The following is a 25,389-nucleotide window of genomic DNA, read 5'->3' as shown; positions in this document are numbered from 1 at the left end:
CTGAACCACTGGCTGAGAGGCCAGCTTTTCACCTCATTATACCTTTGGGGATGAGAAATTACTATGAGGTTGAGGCACTTTGCAGCGTGCTAAGAGGTTTCACAATCCCTGGGCAGACAGAGATGGTGAAAGAGCCTAGACCTGTCAAGTTAAAGGAGTAAATCTCTGCTCTGCTCACATGGCCCTGGCAGCCACCACCCGCTGGCCTGCACTTGGGCTGCTTTTCCCTGTGCCAAGAGAGAGCACTGCTGCCCATGCAAGAAAGGGGGATTTATCTGGGGGGGAAGAAAAGATGCTGCAGGCCAGGAATTAGATCTGAGACAGAAAGGCCAAGCCTAGGCCTAGAGCTCTGCTGCAGCCCTGCAGACACCGACACAACTCATGGAAGAAAACCATGTCTTACCTGACACAGGGGCTGTGGCTGGCTCCTCAGAAGGGCTGCTTTAGAAGAGACCCATCTCTTAATTTCAGAGCCTGAGGGTTCACATTCTGCTCATGACCTCAAGTGAGAAATGCACAGAGAATTAGTCTTAAAGCTCTACTTAAGTCTACTTTATGCTGACCAGATAGAAGCTGCTCAGCAAAACAGCCTTCTGCCAGGTTCTTTATGCCATTTCTGAGGATGGCACAGTATCAGACCTAGGGTAAAAAATGCTTTTAATTCAAAGCTATAGTGTTTCAAAATTCATCTGTGTAGCTGGTCTACAGGTAATTTTAAAGTGAATTTTTACTGCACCAGAAAGAATGTGCAGAAGTGAAAGGCAGAAGGCAGCTCTTTTCCTTGTGCTGGTTAAAAGGCATGGTTTTAGTAGCTTCCAGTTTCCTTGGGTGAGGAAAGCTAGCTGCAAAGTCAATCACAGAAATGAAAGATTTGCTACACTTCACCTATAACTGAAATAATACAGTGCAAAAGGTATAAACAGTCACAAGTCTTCAACTGTAGAAATGTGACCAAAATAACTGAGAACAAGTCACACTGAAGTAGAAGTTTGTAAAACAAACTTGAGGTTGATATTGTTAATTTAATTTTTTCTTACATTGACAAGATGACCAAGTACCAGAGGCACTCCAATGTGCCAAACACAGCACAGCTCAAGTGGCTACTACTACTTTAGTGTTCCCTACTGACTTCTTTTTTATAGGATGGCTAGTGTAAAATCTCAATCTCATGAGAGCAAAAAAAAGCTTTGAAAGAGGAAGACAGCACTTTCTTACTCTCTGTTGGTGGCACACAGCCACATTTCCATGCACAAGACAGCAGTTTAAAAAGACATGTGGATTCTTGTCTTCTTCCCAGCCATGGTCATTAGGGTCTGATTTAAGATGTCTGAACTCCTGGGTGTACTCAGCTATTAAGGCACGATTTGACCTTGATTTCCAAGCAGTCATTGCTCTATGCCTCTGCATTCTTCTTTGAATTGTTCCACCTCTTTATAGATTTTTCCATCTGACCCTTTTGATCCTATTTGAAGAAGCTGTGTGGGGGCAGTTCATTTCATGAAGGAATACTAGGCCTGAAGAGCAACAGCTGTAGCTCCAGCAGAAGTTAGAAAAACTCCTATATGGCAGTGTTTTCCTTTTAATTCCTATGGAACTGCCTTCTGAGTGCAAAATATGCTTAGCAGTTCATCTTAATTCTCTGATGACTTTGCCTTTCCCCAGCCAACAGGACAGCGATTTTGCAGCTGCTGCTACTGCACCTCATTTATCAGCAGCTTCCCTTGCCGGTGCTGGGAGCACTGACAATTGTGCTCATAATTCACACAGAACAGGGACTCCACTCTGGAAAGAAACAAGAGCTCCACAATGCCCTTCTGCAGCTTTCACAGCTGTGGGAGACACTTGGATGAAGTGGTTCCCACTCCTGCTGATGCCCACTGCCAGCCCCAAGTCCCTGAGAGTGATCTGTAAGGGCCACAGAGCAGAGTAAAAATAATGGAAACAGAACAAATGCATCCTGCAATTTTCCAGAAGTTACTCCTCTTCTTAGCATGGTATTAAGGTCAGAAATAATGACAGCTACCCTCACAGGGTGCTTCTGTGGCGAGGAAGGGAGAAATGAGGATATATTTCCATAGGTTACCTTAGTCTGGCAGAATAACAATCAGGTCCAATAAACACATCATGAACAGCAAATAGGGTTTGCAAAGCTGAGCTATTTGATGCCAATCTAGAGCTAGGCAAGCAACCTGAAACCAGCTTTTACACCAACTGCAGCTGGGGAAAAGGAGCACGATTGGCAGTGGTCCCACCAAGCAGACGTTTCGGTGTTACAGCCAGCTGCAGCTCCGGTACTTCCCCAGCCCTTCAGGGGGCAGTTTTCCTGTTACAGCTACGCTGAAGCAATGGGGAGACGATGCTGGAAAGGGGAGTCGTGCTTCTCATCCTTACACCTGGCTATGGATTCTTAAGGCATCACAGTAGCAGCTCTCATCTGACCCCTACTGCAAGCAGGTGGGTAAGGGCATATTTCCACCAGCAAACACAAGGGATCAGTGGCAGACTGGCTTAACTCAGGTGAAACTCGCTGGCCCACATTCCCATTTCACCACTGCTTTAAGCAGACCTCAGTGAAAGGGGCAGACCAGTAGTTGTCTTCCCTGCTGCAGCCACTTCCCTTGTGCTGGCAGGAGCACCTGCACTGGGTGACAGCTGAGTGCTCCAACCTCATCCTCATCATGAGCACAAAGATCAAATACTGTTCACTGGCTGGGTGAGGCTCTGAGCAACCTGATCTAGCTGAAGATATCTCTGTCCATTGCAGGGAGGGGTTGAACTACAAGACCTTTTACAGGCCCTTCCAACCCAAACTATTCTGGGATTCTATAAATACTATTCCTATAGCAGGCACCCAGCCTTCTCTTTCTCTTGCTGTCAAACCTTGCATTCCTTCCCCTTGACATGGGGGAAAAATTGAGGCTCCAACTGGGTTTGGCATTTGCTATCCTTCAGAAACTGGTGGTGCCTCTCAGGCATTCACTTTTACAAGAGCCATTACTTCATCTCAAACAGCAGGAAGAAATAATTTCATGGCCTTTGTTTTGAGACAGTTTGCATGCTTGTCTAATTATCCAAAAGGCACCTTATCCCCAAGGGGATTCACCATCTCCAGCTACCCAGCAGCTGGCCAAAATCAGCCATCTCCCGACAGCAACAGCCAGGATTGCCATGGCAATTTATCCCCTTAGAGAATGACAGTCACATCTCTGGTCATGGTTGCTTTTTATCCTTGGATTCCCACCACATGGGTTAAAGCAAACAGCATCAAGACTGAATCAGGAACACAGACAGTGGCACAGAGTCAAATGGCACGTATGACTCTGTACCATATTTTTACTGTTTTGCTTATTTTTATGCTGCCTCCTGCCCCTATTCTTTCACAAAGTTTAAAGCCATGACACTGGCTGCAGTATTTCAGCCCTTATGGCTAATTTCAAGAAAAACTGTATTGTATCACTGTTCTCTATATTAAAATGGGTAGATATTACAATATATATAAAACATGCTGCATTGCCACAGCACAGCATCATCACAGATAACTTCATGCCAATGTGTGAAAACTAGCTGTTTCTGTGAAGCAGTAAGTTAACATCTTGTATGATCCACAGGCTTGCCTGTAACACCTTCCCACTGCCTCAAACAAGGAATTTGCTCAAGAGACTTTGATCTTTCACTTCTGCTTTTATTTTTCTGAAAACTAGCACTTACCTTGGGTGATTACTGACTCCTGCTATGTCTCCTTACGTGTTGCTCAGCTGCTTGTCATGAGTTACTTTTTCCCACATAAGTCATGCATCTAAAGCAAAAAATAAAGATGCATAACAGCAAAGAAGCAGGTGTTCAGAAAAGCAAAATACACTTATTTGGCAGCATGCACGTGGCAGATACTTCAGCTAAACTAGCCTTACAGGCAGAATTGTAATTGTACATAGTGTATAAGAACGAGCACACATTTTCTCTTTTTAAATTTCACAAAAGATTTGTCTAAATGCCAGACGTGGTGCCTCTGACTCTTTAAAGAAATTACCAGGAAGGGAAAAGGGAGTTGTATGCATGCCCCCAGCCCAGCTTGGCCAGTAGGACTGTTTGATGATGAAGTCATCATTTGAGGACTCAGAAGATCAGATACTAACCTTTGACACAGTATCCCTGCGTACCTTTGGCCAATTGCTCCATCCTTCTGTAATGAACAGTGGCAATTACCAGAATGCTGAGAAAACAAGCAGGAGCTGATTTAATGATGAGCCACAGACACAGGGTGAAAATTCCCAACCTGCCACCAGTCAAGCTTAGTCAAGAATGAGGAATGGTTAATCAGTGTGGTTAACCCAGCATGAGATAAAGATGTGTTACAGAGTGAGTAGAAACAGGTTTAGCACATCCAGAGATGATCTCACTACTACTGCAAAGCACTGTGCTACACTGACAAGCTGTGCTATCAGGATGCTCTGTGCTATACATCATCACAGACTACATAAAACTGCATTTAACTTGAGCAAGTCCAGCAGGCTGTAAAGTTCACAGTCACGTTTCAACCTCAGCTACAATGCAACCCAGCTCTGCATCACAGCTCAAAGAAGGGCAGCAGTGTGCACTTTGGCAGCCAACCATCATCAAACTATTGGAATTGTCACAGGGCAAAGGGCAGGCTGGTGCTGCAGTGACTTCACCCCAGACCATTAACATCTTTGTTCTTTTTAGCACAGTCCCCAGTTGTTAAGAAAAGAATGGCACTTAGCAACATTCAGCAACATGCAGTGAGACAAACTGCAGGTGCAGATTGCTGCTTGGATTCAGTGGGACAGCAATTCCCGTGGAGCTCTCCTTCAAGAGCTTTTCCTCCTGGGTGGGACCATTCAGCTCTTAGCTCTCCAACTAAACCAAGATCTAAAATCTCAGCACTCATTGCAAAGTCCATACCAGATCTTTTTTAGGCCTGGCAGAGCAGTTGCTGGCCACGAAAATAGACATGCCAAAAAAGCTTTGTATATTTAGAAGAAAAGAGAGAATACTTATTTGAAGTGAAGTAAGGCAGGGTGGAGGAAAGCCAGCTCCCCTGTATAGTTTAGTATGATCCCAGGGATGAACTAGTTAATTAGGTCTTTTGCAGCAATACAGTCTAAACAGCACAAGGCTCAGGACAGGAAGCCTTGTGAGGACAAGAACAGCATTCTCTAATTACCAGCTTGCCTTCATATCAAGAGCATCAGCACTTGCACTTGGGAAGCCACCAGATCTTATTTAATTCAAACACATAATAATGCACTGCTACTCCTGCAGCCACTCCCAGCAGCCAACAAATTACCTGTGAGACTCAGAATTTATTTAGCAACATTACAAATGGGCTTTGCATCTTTTGCTTGTGGTGTTTACCCACTCCTGAGCAACAGGAGAGGCTACTGCATTCTTGTGGGAAGAAAATGACACACAGCAAACCAGAGGCAGCTGTCTATCTTTGGGTGCAGCCGTGGCTCGGTGTAACACAAATGGTTTGAATACCAGAGGCCTGACAAACTCACCTGGAACTCTGGTAGTCATGTCCCAGCTGTCCTGGCACAGCTCACTCCATGGCTCTGGCAATGGCAGCAGCTCAGCATCCAGGGAACCTTGCTCAACAAGCCTTGGGGTTCAGTGACCCTTTCCACACTAGGGACATCAGACTGTGACAGGAGGCTGCCAGAGGTGTAATTGCAGTAACAAAAGGGCAAAGGAAAAAAGTTAGCTTTCTCTCAGAGCTAATTCCATTTTTGTTTTATCCCCCCCATCAGGCAGCCTGCTCCCAACATTCCTGACCAACAGGACCACAATGCAGAACTAGGCTCTCTTCACCCACATGGTGAACAGACAGCCCAGGAAGCTCTGCTCCCCAAATCAAAAGTTAAGGCATAATTCCTGAATTAAATACAAACCTTTACAGAATTAAAGCACTTGCACTATGACTGCAATGTCCTTACACGAGTCAGTGCCTTAAAGAGGGCAGGAGGAGCTGATGGAATGGTTTGGAAACGTGATTTTTAATTTCATATTGCTTTCAGATCAGTTGTGTTTCAAGGTCAAAAGTTACACGTTGTACAGAATAACACAACTAATTCAACAAAATACATTCCCCAATATTTTTCAAAGCTAAAGTGAACAGTTTTAGATTTGTCCTTTTGAGGCTAACAGGACTTCTGCAGATCTTAAAAAAAAAAAAAAAAAGGAAAAAGTGATGTAATACTGTAGAAAATGAAAAATTATAACATCCACATGGCACACAGAAAACTCCTCAGTCTCATTTTGCCTAGGGAAAAAAAGATGAGGTAGCAAAAGAGAGCTAAAATGGTAACATTACAGACATATTTGAAACAATTTTGTTATATGCAGAGTAGGAATTCAATCCAACAGAAGGCAAAATATTTTTGTGAGCCAAAATACCCCAGCCCTTGACACTATAGCACTCTTATCAGAACACACAAACCCACCCTGGGACAATCCCAAGCAGACCTAAGCATCACTTTGTATTTCCACACCCATGACCATTTCGCTGTCCATTGGAGAGGGAGCTTTATTCCTTGGTGAGAAACTCATTCCTCAAGGAAGTCTGCTCCATCTCAAACATCATTTTGTCAGATATCAGAGGAATCTCTTCTGTAGCTCCAAATGAAAAAAAAATCCAGTTTATGAGATTATATTTGAATACTTGACTCCTAAGCCCTTCAGCCATGTGTTGACCTTAGGATTTCAAGACAAAGCGCTACTCTACTTGTACTGCTTAAACTGTTTTAGCTTTGGGATTGTGCCAGACAGACAACTGACTGCAACTATTATAAGAGCAATTTTCCAGCATGTGGATTACTAGCATGTGTCCACTTAAGCTAATTTTATATGGGATCAGAAGCCTTACACAAGTCACAGTCTCGTGGTTTGTCACTTGGCTTCGTGTCCTTTATATCCAAAATCCTGTTTTGTGTGTTTAGTCCTGATTGACCTCTTCAAAGCTGTAAGTACAGAAAACCAAAGGATATGGTGCACAGATGATCAGCAGAAAGCTTTGCTATATAACTTTTTCAAAAAGAGAGAAAAGTAGGGAGAAATACTGGCAGAATTTTGGCACAAGACTTAGTTACTTTGGAATATAGTTCATGTTTACTGCTGTAGCCTTGAAACCATTTTTACATATGAGGAGAACTCCTCCATCAGATCTGTGATCTTCCTTGCCACTTACATAAGCAGGAAAACAGTTCAGTTGCTTGTTCACTATAAACATTCATATTATTTCTAGTCACGTCTTCTGAACAAATCATGGAATCTGACTTCAGTGTTAGAGGATTTTTCAAATCTGAGTTATTATTTTCCCCTTTGCAGCTCTCAGTTCTAAAAGCTCTTTGGCCACCCTCTCAGCCATACCTTGCAAGTATTCATTAATGCAGGTCTCCACCCCTGCCCAGTGCTTGGCTATTTAATGTCTGCCGGCCTCTGCACATCCCTCTTCTTAATCTGCCACCATCCTGAACATTTGGATTCTGAGAAACTGGCTAAGTGCCCTTTAAAAAGAAATTCAACCAGCTGGTATGAGCAACAGCTTAACTACAATTTTTTTAAAGTAGTGAAATCAGAGCAGAGGAGGTTCATGGAGTCTTAGAAGGCCTGGATGGAAAAACAGGTTGGCGAACTGCACAAATCACTAAGACAGTCCAATGGTTAACAAGTATCAAAGAGATCAGGGACTGGAGCAGTCAGGTGGCTGGGTTTTCTCCTCACTATCAAGTCCTTGATGCCAAAGTTCCTTGGCTTTTTTCTTACTTCCAATCCTTGGTAACCTGACCCACAAGCAAGCATTTCAGTCTGTAAGTAAGAAATGCTTAGATCCTACAAATCAGACTAATTCAGACTTGCTCAAAGAAGCACAAATACAGTTGATCATCTCATCTCCTTTGTTTTTGTTTCTAAATAAGAATTTTCCAATAAGCTTCAGAGTACTAAATAGAAAGGTCATGGAAGATCTGAGAGAAATCAAAAACCTCTTTATTTGAAACTAAATCAGACCAAATGCACAAACCATTTCATAATCTAGTAGACATGAGGGGTCACTCACTCCTGTTCAGTTGAGCAATTTTAGAAACTGGATTTATTATCTAATAGCAACACATTTTCAGCTAGCTCAAAAGCTTATGGAAAGAACTAAAGAGAACATACCTGTGAAACCTCTGCACCACCTATTCCAACAGTCACTGTCTTCATTTTCCACTATTTTTGCCCATATTTTTCACACTGTAAGAGCTCTTGTTTACATATAAGTGGGGTAAAACTTCCAAGGATAACCAACCAAGTTCCAAATTTTGTGTAGCTTGTTAGACACCTCTTGTAAGAGTTACTTACTTTGCTGAAGGGTTATCTAATAGTCCATGGGCTGTTAGACCTCAGCTACAACAACAACAGCTATTTCAGAAGCTTTAAAAAGGAAGATACCAAATACCACTTATGTTGATTTCAGAAAGTTTATTGCACCAAATGCCGCAAAGAAATTGACCAAAAAGATAGTGTACATAAACAACTATAAGAAAAAAACATGTAGTTTGACATTGGTGTTCAGTCATTCCTAAAAAAGCCTATGTTCTCCAAACATGCAATAGCAACACACATTTTTCTACTATGGAAAACTTGCCATGTATGTCAAATTTCCTCATTTGACCTCAAATCCCCCACCCTTCCCCCCCCAAAAAAAAATTAAAAAAAAAAAAAGGAAATTGTCTAGACTAAATTCAGTAGTTCAGACTTGATTTTTATTTGGGTCCTTTTAATTGAAGTTATCCTTGAAGGGTAAGAGATAATTTTGCATAAACCTTATATACAAGAATTTGATGCATCTGAAAAGAGGTTTTGACTTGAAGAGCAAAGATGCTTGTAATATGGAGTGGGGAAAAATCAATCTAAAATTCTGGAAGATGCCATCAGAAATGTGAATTACAGAATCAGTGTCTATTATTTTTTTGGGAGCAAAAGAAAGTTGTATAGACCAGTTCAGAGTGTACCTCACTTAAATTAAAATGTTCCAATCTTGGTATTGTTTGGGGTTAAAGAATTCATTTCAATTAAATTCTACAATTTAGCTGTTCATTCCTACCCTATGTTTAGTCTTGCCTGAAAACAGCATACATTCTTTAAATTTCAGTGTGTAAACTGCATTTATGTGGGATTTTGGAAAGACTGTGCACTCCCACCTAACCAAGAAAGTATGTTTTTAAGTTTACAAAAAACCTACATAATACTGATAAAAACAACTTTGGAATATTTGAAAATTAAGCTACATTATCAATTTTCAACACAGCTGTACATTCATATCACTTTTCATCCTATTAAAACAAAACCAGAAACATGCCCTAAAAATGTCTAAAAAAACACATCTGTAAATACTTACTGCCCTGTCATGCCACACCAATTTACATGAACATCAAGATGCTACCAAAAACAAGTTAAAGACTTTGAGTCAAAAAAAAAGCCCTAGAAAGTGGAATCCTGTCAACTGAGGTAGTACATTTGGTGAAGGGGAAATATGTAATTAGCTTTCATTAGTCTAAAGCCTTTTAAAAGCAATAAAGGGCTTTAATTTTGAATTTTCTTTCCCCCAAAACTAAAACTGTGAGAATAAAATAGTTCAACGTGTAATTTCTGAAGAGCAGCAAAATGTTAGAGAAAGCAGCAAGAACTATAAAGTTTTAGCCTGGGCTGAAGAAAATTCAAGTGCTTTTGACCATCAGCTCACATGCCACCACAAAGTTAACGGATGTCTTGCCCAAAGGCAAATTTATTTTTTTTTAAACAGTTGATGTGGTAAAATCAGGTCTATTATTGATTATGGTATTAATCTTGAAATCACTGAATGTCTGCAGATCTCTGTCCTCTTTAGTAAACCCTGTGACAACAAAAGCACATCTTTTAAGTTAGCATATATTTCTTTGAAGAACTGTCAAGAGTCTGTTCAGATAAAAAACCCACTTTAAAAGAACTGGACAGACTTTAAATGATGTCAGCTACTATTCAAGAGTGACATGAAATAGAGAAAATACAAGAGGATTTCTATATACACTCAGAGAAGCAGTTTCATAGTCTTACACATGCACACATACATTCTCCATCAAGAGGGTAAGTTTAGGAATATGTGACTTGCTCTATGGTTCACTCCTTGTTTTAACCTTGTGAAACAAAGTGGTATCTGCTAAAAGCCATATGCAGAGGTAAATTTACTTTCCAGCAGATAGGATTCACAGACCAAAGATATGAAAAGTTTGCTTAACTCTACAGCAGAAAAAAAAAAAAAAACTGAACCATAGAAAGGTTTTAGCCTTTTTAGGCAGAATACTAGGGAGAAATATGAAAGCAATAAAAGAAATATTTGGAATGTCAGGTCAGAAAACCAGCATAGAAGGAACAGCTTTAGAAGTGTTGTATCAGAATATTAAGTATCCCTCCACGTGGAAACAACCTCTTTTCACAGTAGGCCAGTCTACCTATTTCCCTCAAAAAGCAACACAAGGTTAATAAAACCCCATCACATTTAAACAATTCACAATAAGCACATTTCATTTTTTCAAATAATTGAAAGTTTACTGTAGAAAAGTCCAAACATCAAGGTAGTAGGAAATAAAAACACTTTTAATAAAAGTGTGTCCCTTCAGTGTTAAAAATCTGTAACCACCAACAAGGAGAACTCACAACTAGTGACCAGGAGTTTCTTTTTAGAATTCACTATTTTCAAGCAATTGCGTTGCCAGAAATTTGCTCGCAAGATGACAATTTCAGACACCGTATTCACAGTGGCTCACAACAGAACAGTCCAACATTGAGTTTTCCATTTAAGTATGTTTTGATCCTTTGTTCTCTCCTTAGTCTGGTCCATAGTTTCATATCCAGCTTAACAGTGCTTTATGCAAAAAAAGGTATTTTTTACATTCATTTTAATCAACCACGTGAAAACAGTGAAGTACAAAATTTTATTTTGCTTTCTAGAAACACCAAAGGCCAGTATCAACTAGTGGAGAAGTAGTTTCTGGTGTCAGAGTAGATAACCTAGTAAGGAAAGGCACCTGGATAATAGTTCAAGATTTCTGTAGAATCAAAAAGGGAAATTGCAAACATTCAGAGTAATATCAAATATTGGGGTTTGCCCCCACATTTCATTTTACTTCAAACAACGTTCCTCTTCTATTCCTACTCAGAGTGACAACTCATAGCTGGAAAAATGTAATACTTTTGACTAAAGGTTTGGTGGGGGTCGTTTGATGTCTTGTATTTCCCCAATACGATTGTCTTCAGTTTGTGCCAATTGTTTGGTGTATGTGCACACGGACACATGCTCACACAGCACTGGCATCGTTCACAAGTTTTCCAAATTCATACTCCTTGGAGATAGCAATACTCGATGACACCAAGACAAGTTTAGTTCCCAGGACCACAGTCATACAGCAAATCAACAGTTACTGAAGTTGCATCAGCAACAAATGTAAACTTGTAGCAGAAGTTCCATAAGGCTTTCCCACAAAATCCCTCTCTTGGAAGTCCATTCCATTCCACTTGTAGACATGGGCCCATTAGAATGCCTCCTCATTAAAACAGAAGCAGCCACAGCTCTCAACCTCTTGTCCTTAAATGGAAAAGTCACATCAACCTCACACACACCTCCATTCCCACATGACATCTGGCTGCTGAATCCAAGTTCCTTGTTCTGAGCCCATCACTTCTACTATACAAAACCACACTTATGTTCTGCAAGAAAATCATGTCCCACCGAATACACTTTTGTATAGGAATGCTATATACAGAGTTAACAGCTACTCCTCCTCCTCCTCCCCAGCAAAGAGACATACACCACACCACACTCACAAGCATAGTATTATGAAATCCATTCTAACCCACTTGTTCTTTTAACTGGTACTTCATGGTTTTGAGCAGCGTTTTGGATGGCAGCACCCGGTCTGCCACATAGTGTTAACTTTTGTCCTTTGAATAAAAATAAAATGCAAGGATGCAGTCTCTTGATTTAAGTCAGAAGTGAGATTGTAAGAAAAACCTGAATGCCTTTTGTGTTATGTAAACTGAAGTCCTCCGATAAAACATCCGGTTGAAATCAGAATCGGAAGGTGGCAGAATGTACAGTCATCACCTGCTTTCATCAGTGCTCCCCTTTCCCAGTGTTTGGCACCTCTGTTCTTCATTCAACATTCCCATTTTCATAATTGTACTTTAAGGGAATGACTATCCTGAGAATTTAATTTATAAGAGTATTTGAGCAACATATGGGGAATGAGTACTTGCTATAGCAGCCAACAAAGGCAAGTCATTGGATTCAATCCTAGAAATTAAAAAAAAAGAGACAGCCTTTAAAATAATATACAGTCACTTTCACAAGAGAAATACAAAATGATACTTTTCATCCACTTTAAAGAAACTAGAAGTGTCTTGCTATTAATAAGTTCATAGTTTAATTATTATTTATTGTCAATAATCACATACTTCCAGTAAAGGTAGGTAAATAATGCTTAAAACAAAGAAGTATGTTAGCACTTACAACAAAAGATAGCAAGCAGTATTACATTCTGTGCTATATAATCTTTTCTGGTTTAAATAAAAGATCTTTTATGTATTTGCTAAACCCTAAGCCTCAGCTTGTAGTCTTACTACTGAGTAGGCACCAATAAGCCCAGTTTAACAAAGTAGTATCAGCTTATGGAAGATTATGCATTTCAGGTTTTGAATATAATTAAGTTTGCTACATAGTAGCACTTTCTTACCAAAAATTACCAAAAGCTGAAATTATTAATTATTATGCAGTAACAGTTCAAGGAATGTCTCTCAAGTGCAATGCTCACTTTCCAACGATTTCCAAATGTGAAGCTGCTCAGAGGCCAGGATGTATGTACATATTTATATATATTTAACAGGTACACACACACTGAGAAAAGTGCTTATTTCACTGTTTCACTATCTACAGCTGCATTTCTGAGTATGAAATCTTGAACAGTCTAGAAAAAGATAAATTAGATTTAATCTACAGTGTTAAAAAACATCTTGAGAAAGTGTATTTACTTCTTCCCCCTTTTCTGCTGTCAGTAGGCAGCTCCCTAAAGGTTATATGCCAATCAAGTACTATTATTAGAAGACAGCTGTTGACAGGACACCTGTTTATTTTCATACACCTGATTTTTGAGACCCTCTTGTTGCTTAAGTACAAACGCACCCTTTTCATTCCAAAAATTCTGAAGTATTTGTTGGGATGAAGCTCTCAGTAAGGAGATCACAACAGACAGAGCGTGTATGAATGCTTGGATAACTTCCTAATGATCAAAATCCAAACTCTCTTAATTCTGAAAATTTAAAAATGACAAGTATTTTGTTGTTGTTGTATAAATGTCTCCTCCTGATTTTGAGATAGCTCAGTAGAGCCATTTTTGCAACTTATTAGGCACATGAAAGAGGAGTGTTAAATATGAAGCAAAGCCTCATGAGAACAAGCTGTCAACACTCAGATGAAAAGGAAAAATAATTGCCTCAGCTTTTGCCATTGCTGAAGACTGATACCTGCAATACTCACCCCAATACAATTCCTAGTTCTTTTACATGCACTCTTGTATGTCCTCGCAGATATTCTGAAAGCATTTTGCTTTTGAGATACATCTCTTGCAGTCTATCCTCAAGATGCATTATGCACTGCAAACACAGACCACAAAGCTCAGAATACCTTTTGCAATCACATGCAAATATTACAGAAATGTAAGCACATCACTTTACCTTCTATCTCAGAAGATAAACTAAGCTTCCACTCCAAAATCTAGAAGAGGCAATTGGATTTATTACAATTGTGCTATAAACATGAAAAAGTTACACGACTCCACAAAGAGAAAACCCCTCATAGAACTGGGGTATTCCAGCTCTCCTGGGCAGCAAGTTTGTTGCGTAAACTGCACCTCACATTTCTACTCACATCACTGCATTTCTGCCAACTGAAACAGTTTTAATGAGGTTCAAAACAACTCAAGATATCTTACTAAGAATTAAGGTAGTATTCTTGGATCAAGATGTCTTTGTTATAAGTTAGTACTATTTTTCTGGAAGACTTAAACAACATTTTCTAAAATGATCCTTCTAGCTCTAAGGCTCTAATGCCATTCAAGAAACTAAGACTCAAGATGTGGAAGACACCAGAACCTTATTGGTAAGAGAATTATCACTCTTTTGCTGACTGCTTTTCTGTAGCAACTAAGTTACAAATCCATTTTAGGCATTTGTTTTCATAATTCCTAAGTACTTCTAGTTTAAAATTGCTTAAACATTTGATGCTGATTGCCAAAAGGTAATAGTTCAAGTTGAAACATCAGTTTAATCATTCCACTTCCAGTAGTTGAATGCTAGAAATGCATATTATTTTTAAATACAGTCATGTGATTCATGGCAATTTCTCATATACCAACTACAAGAGAGCAGAGGAACCTTGGCTTCAAGGAGAGAGAGGGGTTATTCTGGCAAGACAAGGTCAGCAGGCAGCATGTCTTCACAAGCTGATTAGGTAGGAAGTCTTATCAGGTATTTTGTTGTAGGACAAAGGTACATTCAATTTGATATATTCCTTCTTTTCACAGGGATAACCACTTCAAAAAAGTTAAATTAGGTCAGCTCTCTGAAATCAGGAGATGAAAGCAGGAAGCAATACAGAACCTCACATTATCAAACTTATAATCAACCAGCAGGCACAGACAGCAATTAGAAACAGTAGCAGCAAATAGCTTCAGGCCATCATCCCATGTGCTGGAGCTGAATGAAAACCCTAAGTATTAGAAGTGAGACCTGGTGAGACCAGTTTTGCTAATTAAAAAACTAATGAGAAAAATAAGACTCAGGCTTGTAGGTAGCCCAAGATGCATTTTTCTGATCATCTGAAGCACGATGAAGATGTTTAATTATTCTTTCAATGAGCTAATATTGAGTCTTAATAATGGAAAAATAAAGAGGCATTTTAAAAAATGTGCTTTCATGGTAGTAGAGTAAAATCACTGCCACCAATGGAGGAAAGGCAGAAGGTTTTTGACAATAGTTTGATCAATTTGCTTCAAGCAAATTTTCACTCAAGTCATTATAATCATAATACTTCTGATTCTGGCCAAAAGGGAAGCAAGCACTCTTATCTTTTCCATTACAGGTAACCCTCATGCAAAAAGCCTATGAGCACTTTCTCAGTGGTTATGGGGGGCATGCAGCTGATTCACAAAGTAGCTGTTCAATCTGTTTCAATTCCAGTATTTGTGTTAAGGATTATGGATTTTTTTTTTTAAGTTATGAGGGAGCAAGTAAGGAAGAATCCCACATTATTTTAAAAGAAGGGTTGTTTACATCATATGATCTGTTCCTTCTGAACACCAGCAAAAAATCAAAAGAAGTTTCTGCCCACAGGCTTGGTACATTAACCCATCTTGTTCAGTGTCCACAAGTATTTTTTTTTCTTTTTTAGTTTTTATATTAGCGTCCTCTGCAGTTTCTCATTGACCAAAAGGAAAAAAAGTCAAGTCACTTCTAAGAATAGAAGAGTACCTTAAACTGAGCTTAAAGGTGCAGGTAAAACTTTCGCTAAAATGCAGCAGTTGCCACCAGCACTTTCCTTTCACCAGGGCATACTGCAAAGCTCTCTGCAGCACAACTATCAGTCTGAAGTGGTAAAATAAAGATATCACCACTTGCTTTTCATCTGGTCTCAAATTGCGTTGTTTTTTGTTGGTACCACAAAACTGCAAAAATACTTACTCATCTGAACAGTAACTGCATGTAAAGAGATTTGCACTCCTTAAGGAAGCTTCAAACATACTGCACTGTGGTCATTTCTGATTGATATGAGTACATCAATACATATGTTTCTATCCAAATTTAAATCAACAGAAATACTACTATGAAAATGTCATACTTCTAGAGTTTAGGAACACTTGGCTTCCATGCACTGATGTTGTTTTAGCAGAGTTGCAAAATCTCCTGACAGAAGGATCAAAGTATTTCTAACACAAATGATGAAAAATTTACAAACAACTAGCACTGTCACTTCACAGTTCCTTTTTGTAAGAAAAAGGAAATAAAAACCCCTGAAAATCATTCTGCCTCCAGACACCTCCCAAACCACACAATGCCTATAGAAACTGCATACACAAATCCTAAGGAAACACTGGAAAGAACACTTCAGTTGCAAAATCAGCTACTCAGTTTAAAAATGCCAGGATTTAAGGTGTGACTGTGCAAGTGTTAAGATACAATTTCAACCACAGTTGTGTGTTTTTCAATGCCCACAAGAATCCAGAGAAAACACTCAAAAATGCACCCACATATTTTGCCTAGTATTTGACTTGAAGAACTTAGTGTAATCAATACCACCAATTTAACCCAAAACAGTGCCAACTAATACTATTTAGAGCTGTTAGTGTTTAGCTCTATCTTTCTCTTCCATCTGCCAGCACAGTCATTACACGAGATTCCTAGAGAATTTCTCAAAACTATCTGCTGAAGGACAAATCAATTCTGTTTATTAGAAAAGGGGTGACTACTGAAAAACCCCTCCATCTCCCCTCACCAATAATCAAGTGCTAAAAATTGAACTATAGTTATTGCAGTCAGACTTGGGGGTAATTTTGTTGTAATCAGCAAAACCAGCATTACTGATTTGCTCTGATGAACTCCACTACAAATGAGGACAGCAAAGGATGCTGTGGCATAGGGAGTATGCAACATGACAGCGTTGAATAGAAACTCCAAGAATAGGGAGCTGTTTGCCAGAACCAACTTGGTTCCCATTGGTATCCATTACTGGATGGATTCTTTTCAACATGTTGTAACAGCTCTGCATTATATCAGGCTTTAGTTCATTGATATTGCAACACAGTTACAGAACTCTATGCTTGCTATCTGAGCTAAGCAATTTCCATTAGCTTCAGCCTTCAATAAAGAAATACTTACAAAGTCAGCAGGGACGTTCAGTTTGTAAAGCTGTAAAATAGACTGCAACAGACTGGATACTTGACTTGAAACCAGAACATCCTTGCCTAACTTCACACTGTCCATCATCTTCCTCTGGCTGGTAGCTACTTGTACATTCCATTTATCTGTGTCTGCAATAATGCAGACAGCTTCTGCTATAGGCTCATCTAGCACTGGATGCTGCAACAGAAACAAAATACAATTATGTGATACTTTCATATACATTTCCACAGCTCAGTTTGATGTTCTACTTTTACAGACTGATGTAGCAAATAAGGAAGTGATTCAATGCATTTTTTGTCCATTAGGGGACCAAAGGCATCTCAAAAAATGACAAGACAGTGACAAGATTTACATTCAGCATCCAGCAGCACTGCATCTGCCAATTTGATTGAGACATTTAATTTTCATTAGTGCCTAAAAGTCACTACTCAATTTTATTTTTCTTCATGTATTCCCCCTACCCTGAAGAGATTAGTTTCTTTCAAAATGAAGAGTGTAATAATTCCATTGATCCAGTATGGTGAAAGAATTTCAATGTCTCAGAGATATGTGAGGGATTTTACTATGCACAACCAAGAAGGATATAACAGAAAAGTGAGGGTTGGAGGGCACCTCTGGAGATCCTCTAATCCAACTCCTCGCCAAGGCAGTGTCCCCTAGAGCAGGTGACACAGGAACAAGGCCGGGCAGGTTTTGAATGTCTCTAGAGAGGGAGATTCCATGACTCCCTGAGCAGCTGGTTCCAGTGCTCTGCCACCCTCAACATAAAGTTCTTCCTCAGAAGGTGCAACTTCCTGAGGTGGAACTTCTTGTGGTTTAGTTTATGGCCATTGCTCCTCGTCCTGTTGCTGAGCACCACTCTCTTGACACCTGCCTTTAGGATACTACTATGCATCAATGAGATTCCCTCTCAGTCTAGTCTCCTCTGAGAAGAGAGATGTTCCAGATCCCTAATGATCTTTGGGGCTCTCTCTCCAGTAGCTCCTCATCCTTCTTGACCTGTGGAGCCCAGGAGTGGACACAGCACTCCAGATGTGACCTCATTAGAGCTGAGTAAAGGGGCAGGTTCACCTCCCCTGACCTGCTAGAATGCTCTTGCTATGCACCCCAGGAGAGCACTGGCTCTCCTGGCAGCAAGAGCTGTGCAAGCTCACGGCCCACTTGTCATCCACCAAAGAAGAGCCACACTATCACACCAGACCAATCTGATGCTCCTTAAGGAACAGACAGACACACACATCACTGCTCTGGATAGTACATGCAGTTACACCAGCAGAATCATTCTTGCTGCAGAAAGAAGCTGCTGACAATTACTAGATAAGCATTTTAAATTGCATACTGAGGTCACACAGTTATTCCAGTGAAAGCTTAGTTATAAATTTTATAATGTAGGAGTACTTACAGTGGAGAAAGAACACAGCAAATTTCTTATCTATATACAATTATCTTCTGTAGTCAGTCATTTCTGCTAAAGACTAGCATCATACAGGCCTCAACATGACTTTACCTCACCTGCAACACATGCCACTAAGTAGCAAAATAAGATGTTTCAACTTGCACATAATTTTTCTGAAATGCAGGTAATTTTGTCTGCTATTGTGATGGGAAAGAGAAGCAGCTCAAGGGTTCTTTTCCTTGTTTGTAAATTGCAGTTGCAAACAATCTTCCTTGTGTTAATCTTGGAAGAAAAGCCTTAAAAGTAATAAAGGAAAGCACATGATTTTTGCATGAACAAGCATTGCATATAGTAAATTAAGGGCTTACATCTTTCAAAAAGGCAGACATGGCAGTTGTGGCTGTTCAGAATAGGTAACTAAAAAAAAGTCACCTACTGAAAAAACCTACTTCTGTAGATTTCAGTAATATCACAACTCTGACTCAGCACTTCAACTCACATGCATTGCATGAAGTAGATCTGCTAGTAGACACTGCTTGAGTTTTTCATCATTGTTTATTCCATGCAGCACTAGATCAGGTATATATGTATGACAGTAACCACCCAGAAGTGATCTTCCAAAGTTTTTCACACATTGACTGCTGATGGTATTTGACCTGAAATACAGAAATACAAAGCAGGTGAGACTCTTGCTTGACAACCTGCATTCAGATTTTACATAAATGCAAAGTCATGCCTCTTTCTACTGCAAATATTAATCAACAGTTGTACTACAAGTATACATAAATGTCCACACCAGTAAACATCTACTGGTGCCGCTCCTTGAAACAAGAATTTTAAAAGCTAAAATTTAACAGTGTATTGATTTCCTCAAACTTGTACATAAGAAAATTTATATGCACTGGAGTTTGTGGGATATATGGGCTCCATGTTCTGCAGCTTACAGTTTTGCTAAATTCAAGTTTTCTTCAATTCTCATGCTGAAGGTAAGTCTAGAAACTGACCTTAAGTACCAAACTCCATATGCACCTGGAATGCTCAAAAATTTTCAAACAGCATGCCCATGTTTATTCCAAATTGGTATTTCATTTAAGAATTATGTCAAATCTAAACAATTATCTTTTTAAGCAAAGTTTTGCCTGTCCTCAGATGTTCTATCTACATGTCTACACTAAATGTTTCAGTCAGCTTACATAAAAAGTTTTATCACCTTTTTTAGGCATGTGAAATATACCTTTGTCATAAAACTTTATTAAATCTGCTATGTTTCCTTTCTGCCAAATCTGCTTACAAGAATTCTAACTAACTACATCACTGTCTGCTACTGATTTGTTCCTGCAAGGAACTTAGTCAGGTTCCCAGAAGACTTCAGACTTGAAGCTTTAAACAACTCCAGAGTAGCTACAGCTTTTGACTCCATTTAGTTCTAAATTAATCAGACTTCTTTACCTTGGCAAAGGAAGTTCCACTTCTGCAAATTCTTCAAGCCGCTTGCTGATGTTATCATGATGCACTTCATCAGGGATACAACAGTCACCTTCTTCATCACTAGCTCCAAGAGCGCTGTCTGAACTCTCGTTCCTTGGAATGTCCCCTTCAACCCTGAAGGAGGTTTTCCTTCCAGAATCCCCATAGGGGACATCTTTAGCACCTACTTTAGAAGAATCCTGTTTGACAGCAGAATCTGCTTCTACACAGTCAGAAGAATAGTTCTCCAGATTGCCAGAGCATAAAGTTCTATTTTCTTTCATGTTTGGCAATTTTACAGTTTCTATGTTATCTGTGGGCAAAAGCATTTCACTAGATATTGAATTAACTAAATTCACTTCAGTTCCTTTACTTTCCATACGTTGGTTAAGTGTACTTTCCTTCTCCTCACACGGTGGGATTTGTGCATAACAAACATTATGTTTACTGATAAAGGCAGCTTCACAACTGTCTTGATTCTGAGAAGCATCCACAGTCAGATTTGTGGAACTTGAGGCACAACGTATCACCTCTGGATGTTTAATTAATGCCTTCAGATTTTCTTCCATTTCTCTTCTATGAGTTTCTAAGTCTGACTCTGGTGATGCTGAACTTCCAATCTGAAACGTGACCTTTTCTAAGTGTGAATTCCTGTAGCCAGACCTTTCAGGACAAGGTACAGCAGATGACCTACTAGAAAACTGCTTCTCCACTTTTCTCTCATTCTGGTTCTTGTTCTTCTTTACATCCATTACATCCTCTAATTTAGATGATTCTTCAGAGTGGTAGGATAGGACTCCTGTATCAGTGACAGTTCTTTTCCTACCATCAGCTGCTCCTTTACAGAAACTGCCAGTTAGACAGTCAACAGATGTTTCAGAGGTCTGACTGGCCTTTTCTATTGCTTCCCTCTTTTCTTTTGAAGAGGCTGGGACAGCCTGAGTGCTTTCTGGTTCATGCACCCACTCTGCAGTACTGTTGTTCTTACTTCCATCATTCTTTGGAGGTAGGATTGGAGGCACAAGAGCAGGGTCATTTTTAACAGTGACAACCACATAATCAGATTCCTCTACCTCTCCCTTTTCTAGTGCAGTTGTGATCTTGCTTCCATTTAGCACCTGCTCTCCCTCCCCAGCCTTCTCACTCCAGGTCAGCTGATTTTCCTGCAGCTCAGAGCACCGGATGAAGTAAGTTAGAACATAGAGCAAGCGCTGCACCAGCTCCTTGCGCTTCCCAACAATCACAGTCCGAGTCAGTCTAACTGGAGAGCCTATGGCACCATAGAGATCACCTACACAGGAAAGCAAAAATGTCACAGGTTTATGTTGCATTGTAATATAACTTACACTGTTCAAGTTCAACACATTTTGAAACAGCATTTACTATGGACACAATTAGACAGTTAATTTCTTCCACAGTGAATTCATCAAAGTCTTAAACAAAGAGTAACAAAGAAAGTCACCTAATGCTTCTTACACCCGGCTTTTGTCCAGAAGCGTTTTTGTGAGGAATCAGCTGCTATTACTCATTTTCTTTCTGTTAAGAGGCACTAAGATTGAATTTACACTCTGCTTACAAGACATTATCACCTGGAAACTGACACAAGATGGAGCAAAGAAGAATGTAGGTCCAGCAAAACTCTGAAGCCAGCTATACTATTTTCTGTTTTTCTACTAGTTTTCTTTCACATCAAAGTTTTTCTGTGTTAGTGCAGTGACCCTTCTGTTAAACACAGGCATTTTTACACAAATAAAATCTTAATTATGTTTTTCAGGACTAAGATATCAAAAAAGAAAAAAAGAAATAAATATTAGCTTAATAAATGAGGTTCAGAAAAAAGAGGCACATAACTACCTTATTGAGCAAGGCACGTGCTGTGTATGTGGGAGCCAACCTCACTCACACGAGCATTTAACTTTGGCAGGGGGAGTGAAGAAGCAGAAAATCAAAATACAACTGCAATATGAAAGGTAAGCACTACAACATCATCATCTGAGTCCCCCCAAGAATGACTTATTTGCTATTTATCCTGAATGTCTGATTTTTAACAGAACTAAGATTGTACATATCCTACTTTCAACATATTTCTTTGGGAGAGTGGCAATTATCTTCCAGCTGCTTATAATCATCTATCAGCTAAAGGGTTCGTACTCCAGAGTTCTGGGAGAAGTAAACATAGATAGCCAGTAAGGGAATGTTCACATTCCCTATTGGTAAAAGATCAACTAACTCAAACAAGTGTCTATTCCTAGGATGAGTTAACCCAGTTGTCTTCACATGACACCCATCAGAGCACACTCACTAAATTGTCTTTGGTTAACCAATCTATGTCTGGTCTCACAGCACATGGGAGACAACCAGCAAACACTCAATTTTCTGCAGCTACCTGAAGTGTGGAAAGCAGGCTTCTCTACCTTGAGGCTTGATCAGCTACCTGCTAATCTATCAGACTGCTTTTAGGTGCTAAATCCTTCCTCTGGGCTGCTCAAATTTTGTTCTGGACAGAGCTTGCCATCAGGATTTTGTACTAGACCTCAAGAAGCAACACTATATTAAGAGTTACAAACAGAGCTTCAGAAAGGCTTCTTCCAAGGGCAAGGAGGCCTCTGGTTTTGACACTAACACAGCAAAAAAAAAAACAAACCCAAGAGCACATTTATGTCCAGCCTCCTCTCCTCGTTATACAGAACATAAAAGGAATAAGGCTCCCAACTCCATTCCTACAAAACAAGGATCGATGAGACTGTAATTCCATGGCTCTCTTACTGTCTCCCCTGCTAAGATCTGCCATTTCCCACTATGACAGCAATGCACTGGAGAGGTTCCTGGGTGGTAGGTAACATCAGTGGTGCTATTCTCCTTCTGTTAGAGACACCCTTGCAACCAAGCCCGGATCCTAACAAGCGAGCAAATTCATTCCTCAGGAACCAAAAGTGGGCTTCAGACTCCTCAATTAATCTAAAAGGCTGGTAGGTCACAAGGACAAGCAATATTGAAATGAAACTGGAATATATTGTTTTACTTCTGAGTTGAGCACAGTTGCTATGGAAATCAGATTAAGGCTTCATGTTCATTTGCATAACTGGCTTTTATATAAATACTAATAAGACAGTACAAGTCAAAATCATGATCTTGAAAAAGCACTAATACTTGTTAATACCTTTAGATTGAAGCTGGTATTTAAGAGACAGTATGTCTTCATGACAGAAGGACTTACAATTGTATTAGTACATAATTGCAGTTGATATGTAATATGTAATGAAAATACAGGTCTGAAGGTGGAAAGACGGGTACATCAAAATCCTGTCATTTCCATTTCTAAGCACCAAGACTTGATTTTTTGTTTTTCCTCCCTGTTCCTAAAGAAGAGGGCCAGCAGAGGGCAACATCTCCCTTTCACAATCAACTTTTGCAACCACAAGAATAACAGCTTTTTGGGCTTTATAAGAATGAAACAAAATCAGAGAGCATTTTGAGTTCAGGCACTGAGAACTTGGCAGGACAAAAAGAGAAACAGACTCTTGACTAGTCACCAGTGGTGACTCCTGGGAGAGACCACAAGAGCTACTACTGAGCTTACGCCTCCAGTCCAGCTGGTTTTTGTAACTCCAGGCCTGGCTCTGTCCTCAACACCACAAGCACACTTCTAATTTCCCTTTCAGTCTAACCTCTGCACAATGTTTAAATGACATCTTTTACCAGGAAACAATTCACTACAACTACACGGCCAAAGCAGCAAAGCTTTCATAGGAGGTTACTGAAAAAAAGAAGCCTGAGACAATCAGGAAGAGACAGCACCAGCATCACAGAGTAAGTCACATCACTGCCTCAGTGTGCGTGTGTTATTTTACATGACAATATAGTACATCAGCTAAAGTGAAGGGCTATCTGATGTCAGATTTTCATCTGCTGCCAAGAAGAGGAGGAATTTTTAAATATTTACCACTGACAGAATTACTTTCTGAGCTTTCATTCACCTACTCATTTGACATCAGTTATCTAGTCCCTTGTATCAAGATAATCTACAAGCTATAAAATTTGTCAGAGACCAGCCTGAGGCACAGAGCATAGAAAAAAAATCTTGCCCCAAGCCCATTCATGTAACAGTAAGTGAATGGAGCTACTGGCACTTGCCAGACTTCTAATCTATCGCCCTGCTCTCTATTCTAGCTATGTGAGAAAGAGACAAAGGGAGGTAGCCAATTTCAACTACAAAGGACCTCCAAGGCCCAGGTAACTCCTCTGAATCCAGTCTATTTCGTTTTGTTTTTTCCCAAACTGCTCAGACCATTCATAGCACTTGCATCATCTTAATACCTCTATAACAAGTTAACCAGACAGTGTAACAGAGGATGTCAACAAGGAACAAGAATAAAAAGTAGGATATGCAAAGAGACCTCCAAATTCTCTGATTAATCAGGCAAAAGACACCTGTTGGTAGGAGGAAACACGACCTGGACTACATGCAGCCCTTATCTAAAAGGAGTGGATGCACAAAGGTGCTTGTTATAAGCTGAAGCTTTCCCAATCATACTGACCCAGCTGTGCCCAGAGAGGGTTATATGGGTGGGATTTTGCCAGCATGTTGACAGACTGGGATGTGCGCTTCTCAGCGAAAGCCTTGATGGGAGGATGGTCAACAGGCATCACTGTTGGGACCCACGCCAGGTGATATGTCAGCACTGCGGTCAGCAAAGCAGCAAAGAACCTAGGAGGGAAAAAAGTTTAAAAAAGCTTGTCCAGCAAAAGAACACCCCATTAAGTGCTTTGCACTGGGAAGCACAAAAACTTTTTCTTAAAAATAAAGGGAGTGGGGGAAGCTTACTGATTTTTGTTGATCTGTTCTATCAGAAAGGTAAATTCTTTAAGAAAACGCTGGCATAGCTGATTCTTTTCCAGGGTGTTGGACATCATATTAAGCCACACAGGCTCTGCAATCCTTGGAACAGAATATAGGTTCCAGATGGTAACTCTGCCCAAAGATAAGTCCCAAAAAGTCAGTGTTAACACGCACATCTCAATTCTGCAAATAAATATAAGTAGCCCCTTTCCTCTTCTGTTGTCCAGATTATAATTTGCTGCCTTTTTTTTTTTTAAGATTTAGGAGACTAAACAAACTGGAAGAGTTTTTACTCTTCCAGTAATTACTAGTGTTCAGAACACTAGTCTGTTCAATTCATATTATCAGTAACCCAGTGTCTTCATATGAATTACATATTTGGCTTCTCTTTTTTGCATTCCCATGTGAATTTTATTCAGTGAAACCATTCAGAAATAAATTTGAGGGGAAGAAGAACCCATTCTATTCATTGCACAGATTTGATTCTACATTCCAGATATTACAGAACCTCCATTCCATTAAAGCCTTCTCTCTCTCCTGGGCTGACTTTCTTAGCCTTTGACCATTCCTTCCTTTCTCAACTACAGAAAAGAGAGCTTTTGACTGCAACTTTCTTGCCAGTTACATCGTTCAACATCCCTGGCTAGGAGTAGACACATCTACCTGCCTGAGTACCTCACTCCACCCAACTGTACAGTCA

The 25,389-nt window shown here is 39.8% G+C and overlaps 1 protein-coding gene and 1 long non-coding RNA gene across 3 annotated transcripts in view; both read right to left on the bottom strand.

Moving 5' to 3' along the window:
* The window catches only part of LOC143693958 (uncharacterized), a 46,622-nt gene extending 42,284 nt beyond the window's left edge, over positions 1–4,338 (bottom strand). The window contains exons 1-3 of the long non-coding RNA XR_013182079.1: positions 4,134–4,338; positions 3,709–3,796; positions 404–500 (exon numbers count right to left, since the gene is read on the bottom strand). This is a non-coding gene — a long non-coding RNA (uncharacterized LOC143693958). The remainder of the gene's footprint in view (positions 1–403; positions 501–3,708; positions 3,797–4,133) is intronic.
* Positions 4,339–8,458: 4,120 nt separating this feature from the next.
* Positions 8,459–25,389, bottom strand: part of FNIP2 (folliculin interacting protein 2) — a 50,645-nt gene continuing 33,714 nt past the window's right edge. For both annotated transcript variants that reach the window (XM_077177246.1, XM_054632823.2), the window contains 7 exons: positions 24,675–24,821; positions 24,388–24,557; positions 19,832–21,140; positions 18,882–19,038; positions 16,963–17,163; positions 13,568–13,683; positions 8,459–12,328 (listed from right to left, as the gene is read on the bottom strand). In XM_077177246.1, coding sequence (XP_077033361.1) covers positions 12,250–12,328; positions 13,568–13,683; positions 16,963–17,163; positions 18,882–19,038; positions 19,832–21,140; positions 24,388–24,557; positions 24,675–24,821 — 2,179 coding nt within the window. In that variant the 3' untranslated portion in view covers positions 8,459–12,249. The remainder of the gene's footprint in view (positions 12,329–13,567; positions 13,684–16,962; positions 17,164–18,881; positions 19,039–19,831; positions 21,141–24,387; positions 24,558–24,674; positions 24,822–25,389) is intronic.

The sequence above is a fragment of the Agelaius phoeniceus genome, chromosome 4, assembly GCF_051311805.1.
Source record: "Agelaius phoeniceus isolate bAgePho1 chromosome 4, bAgePho1.hap1, whole genome shotgun sequence".
NCBI lineage: Eukaryota > Metazoa > Chordata > Aves > Passeriformes > Icteridae > Agelaius > Agelaius phoeniceus.
The sequence above is the reverse complement of the archived record's forward strand: the minus strand, read 5'-3'. Positions and strand labels throughout refer to the sequence as shown.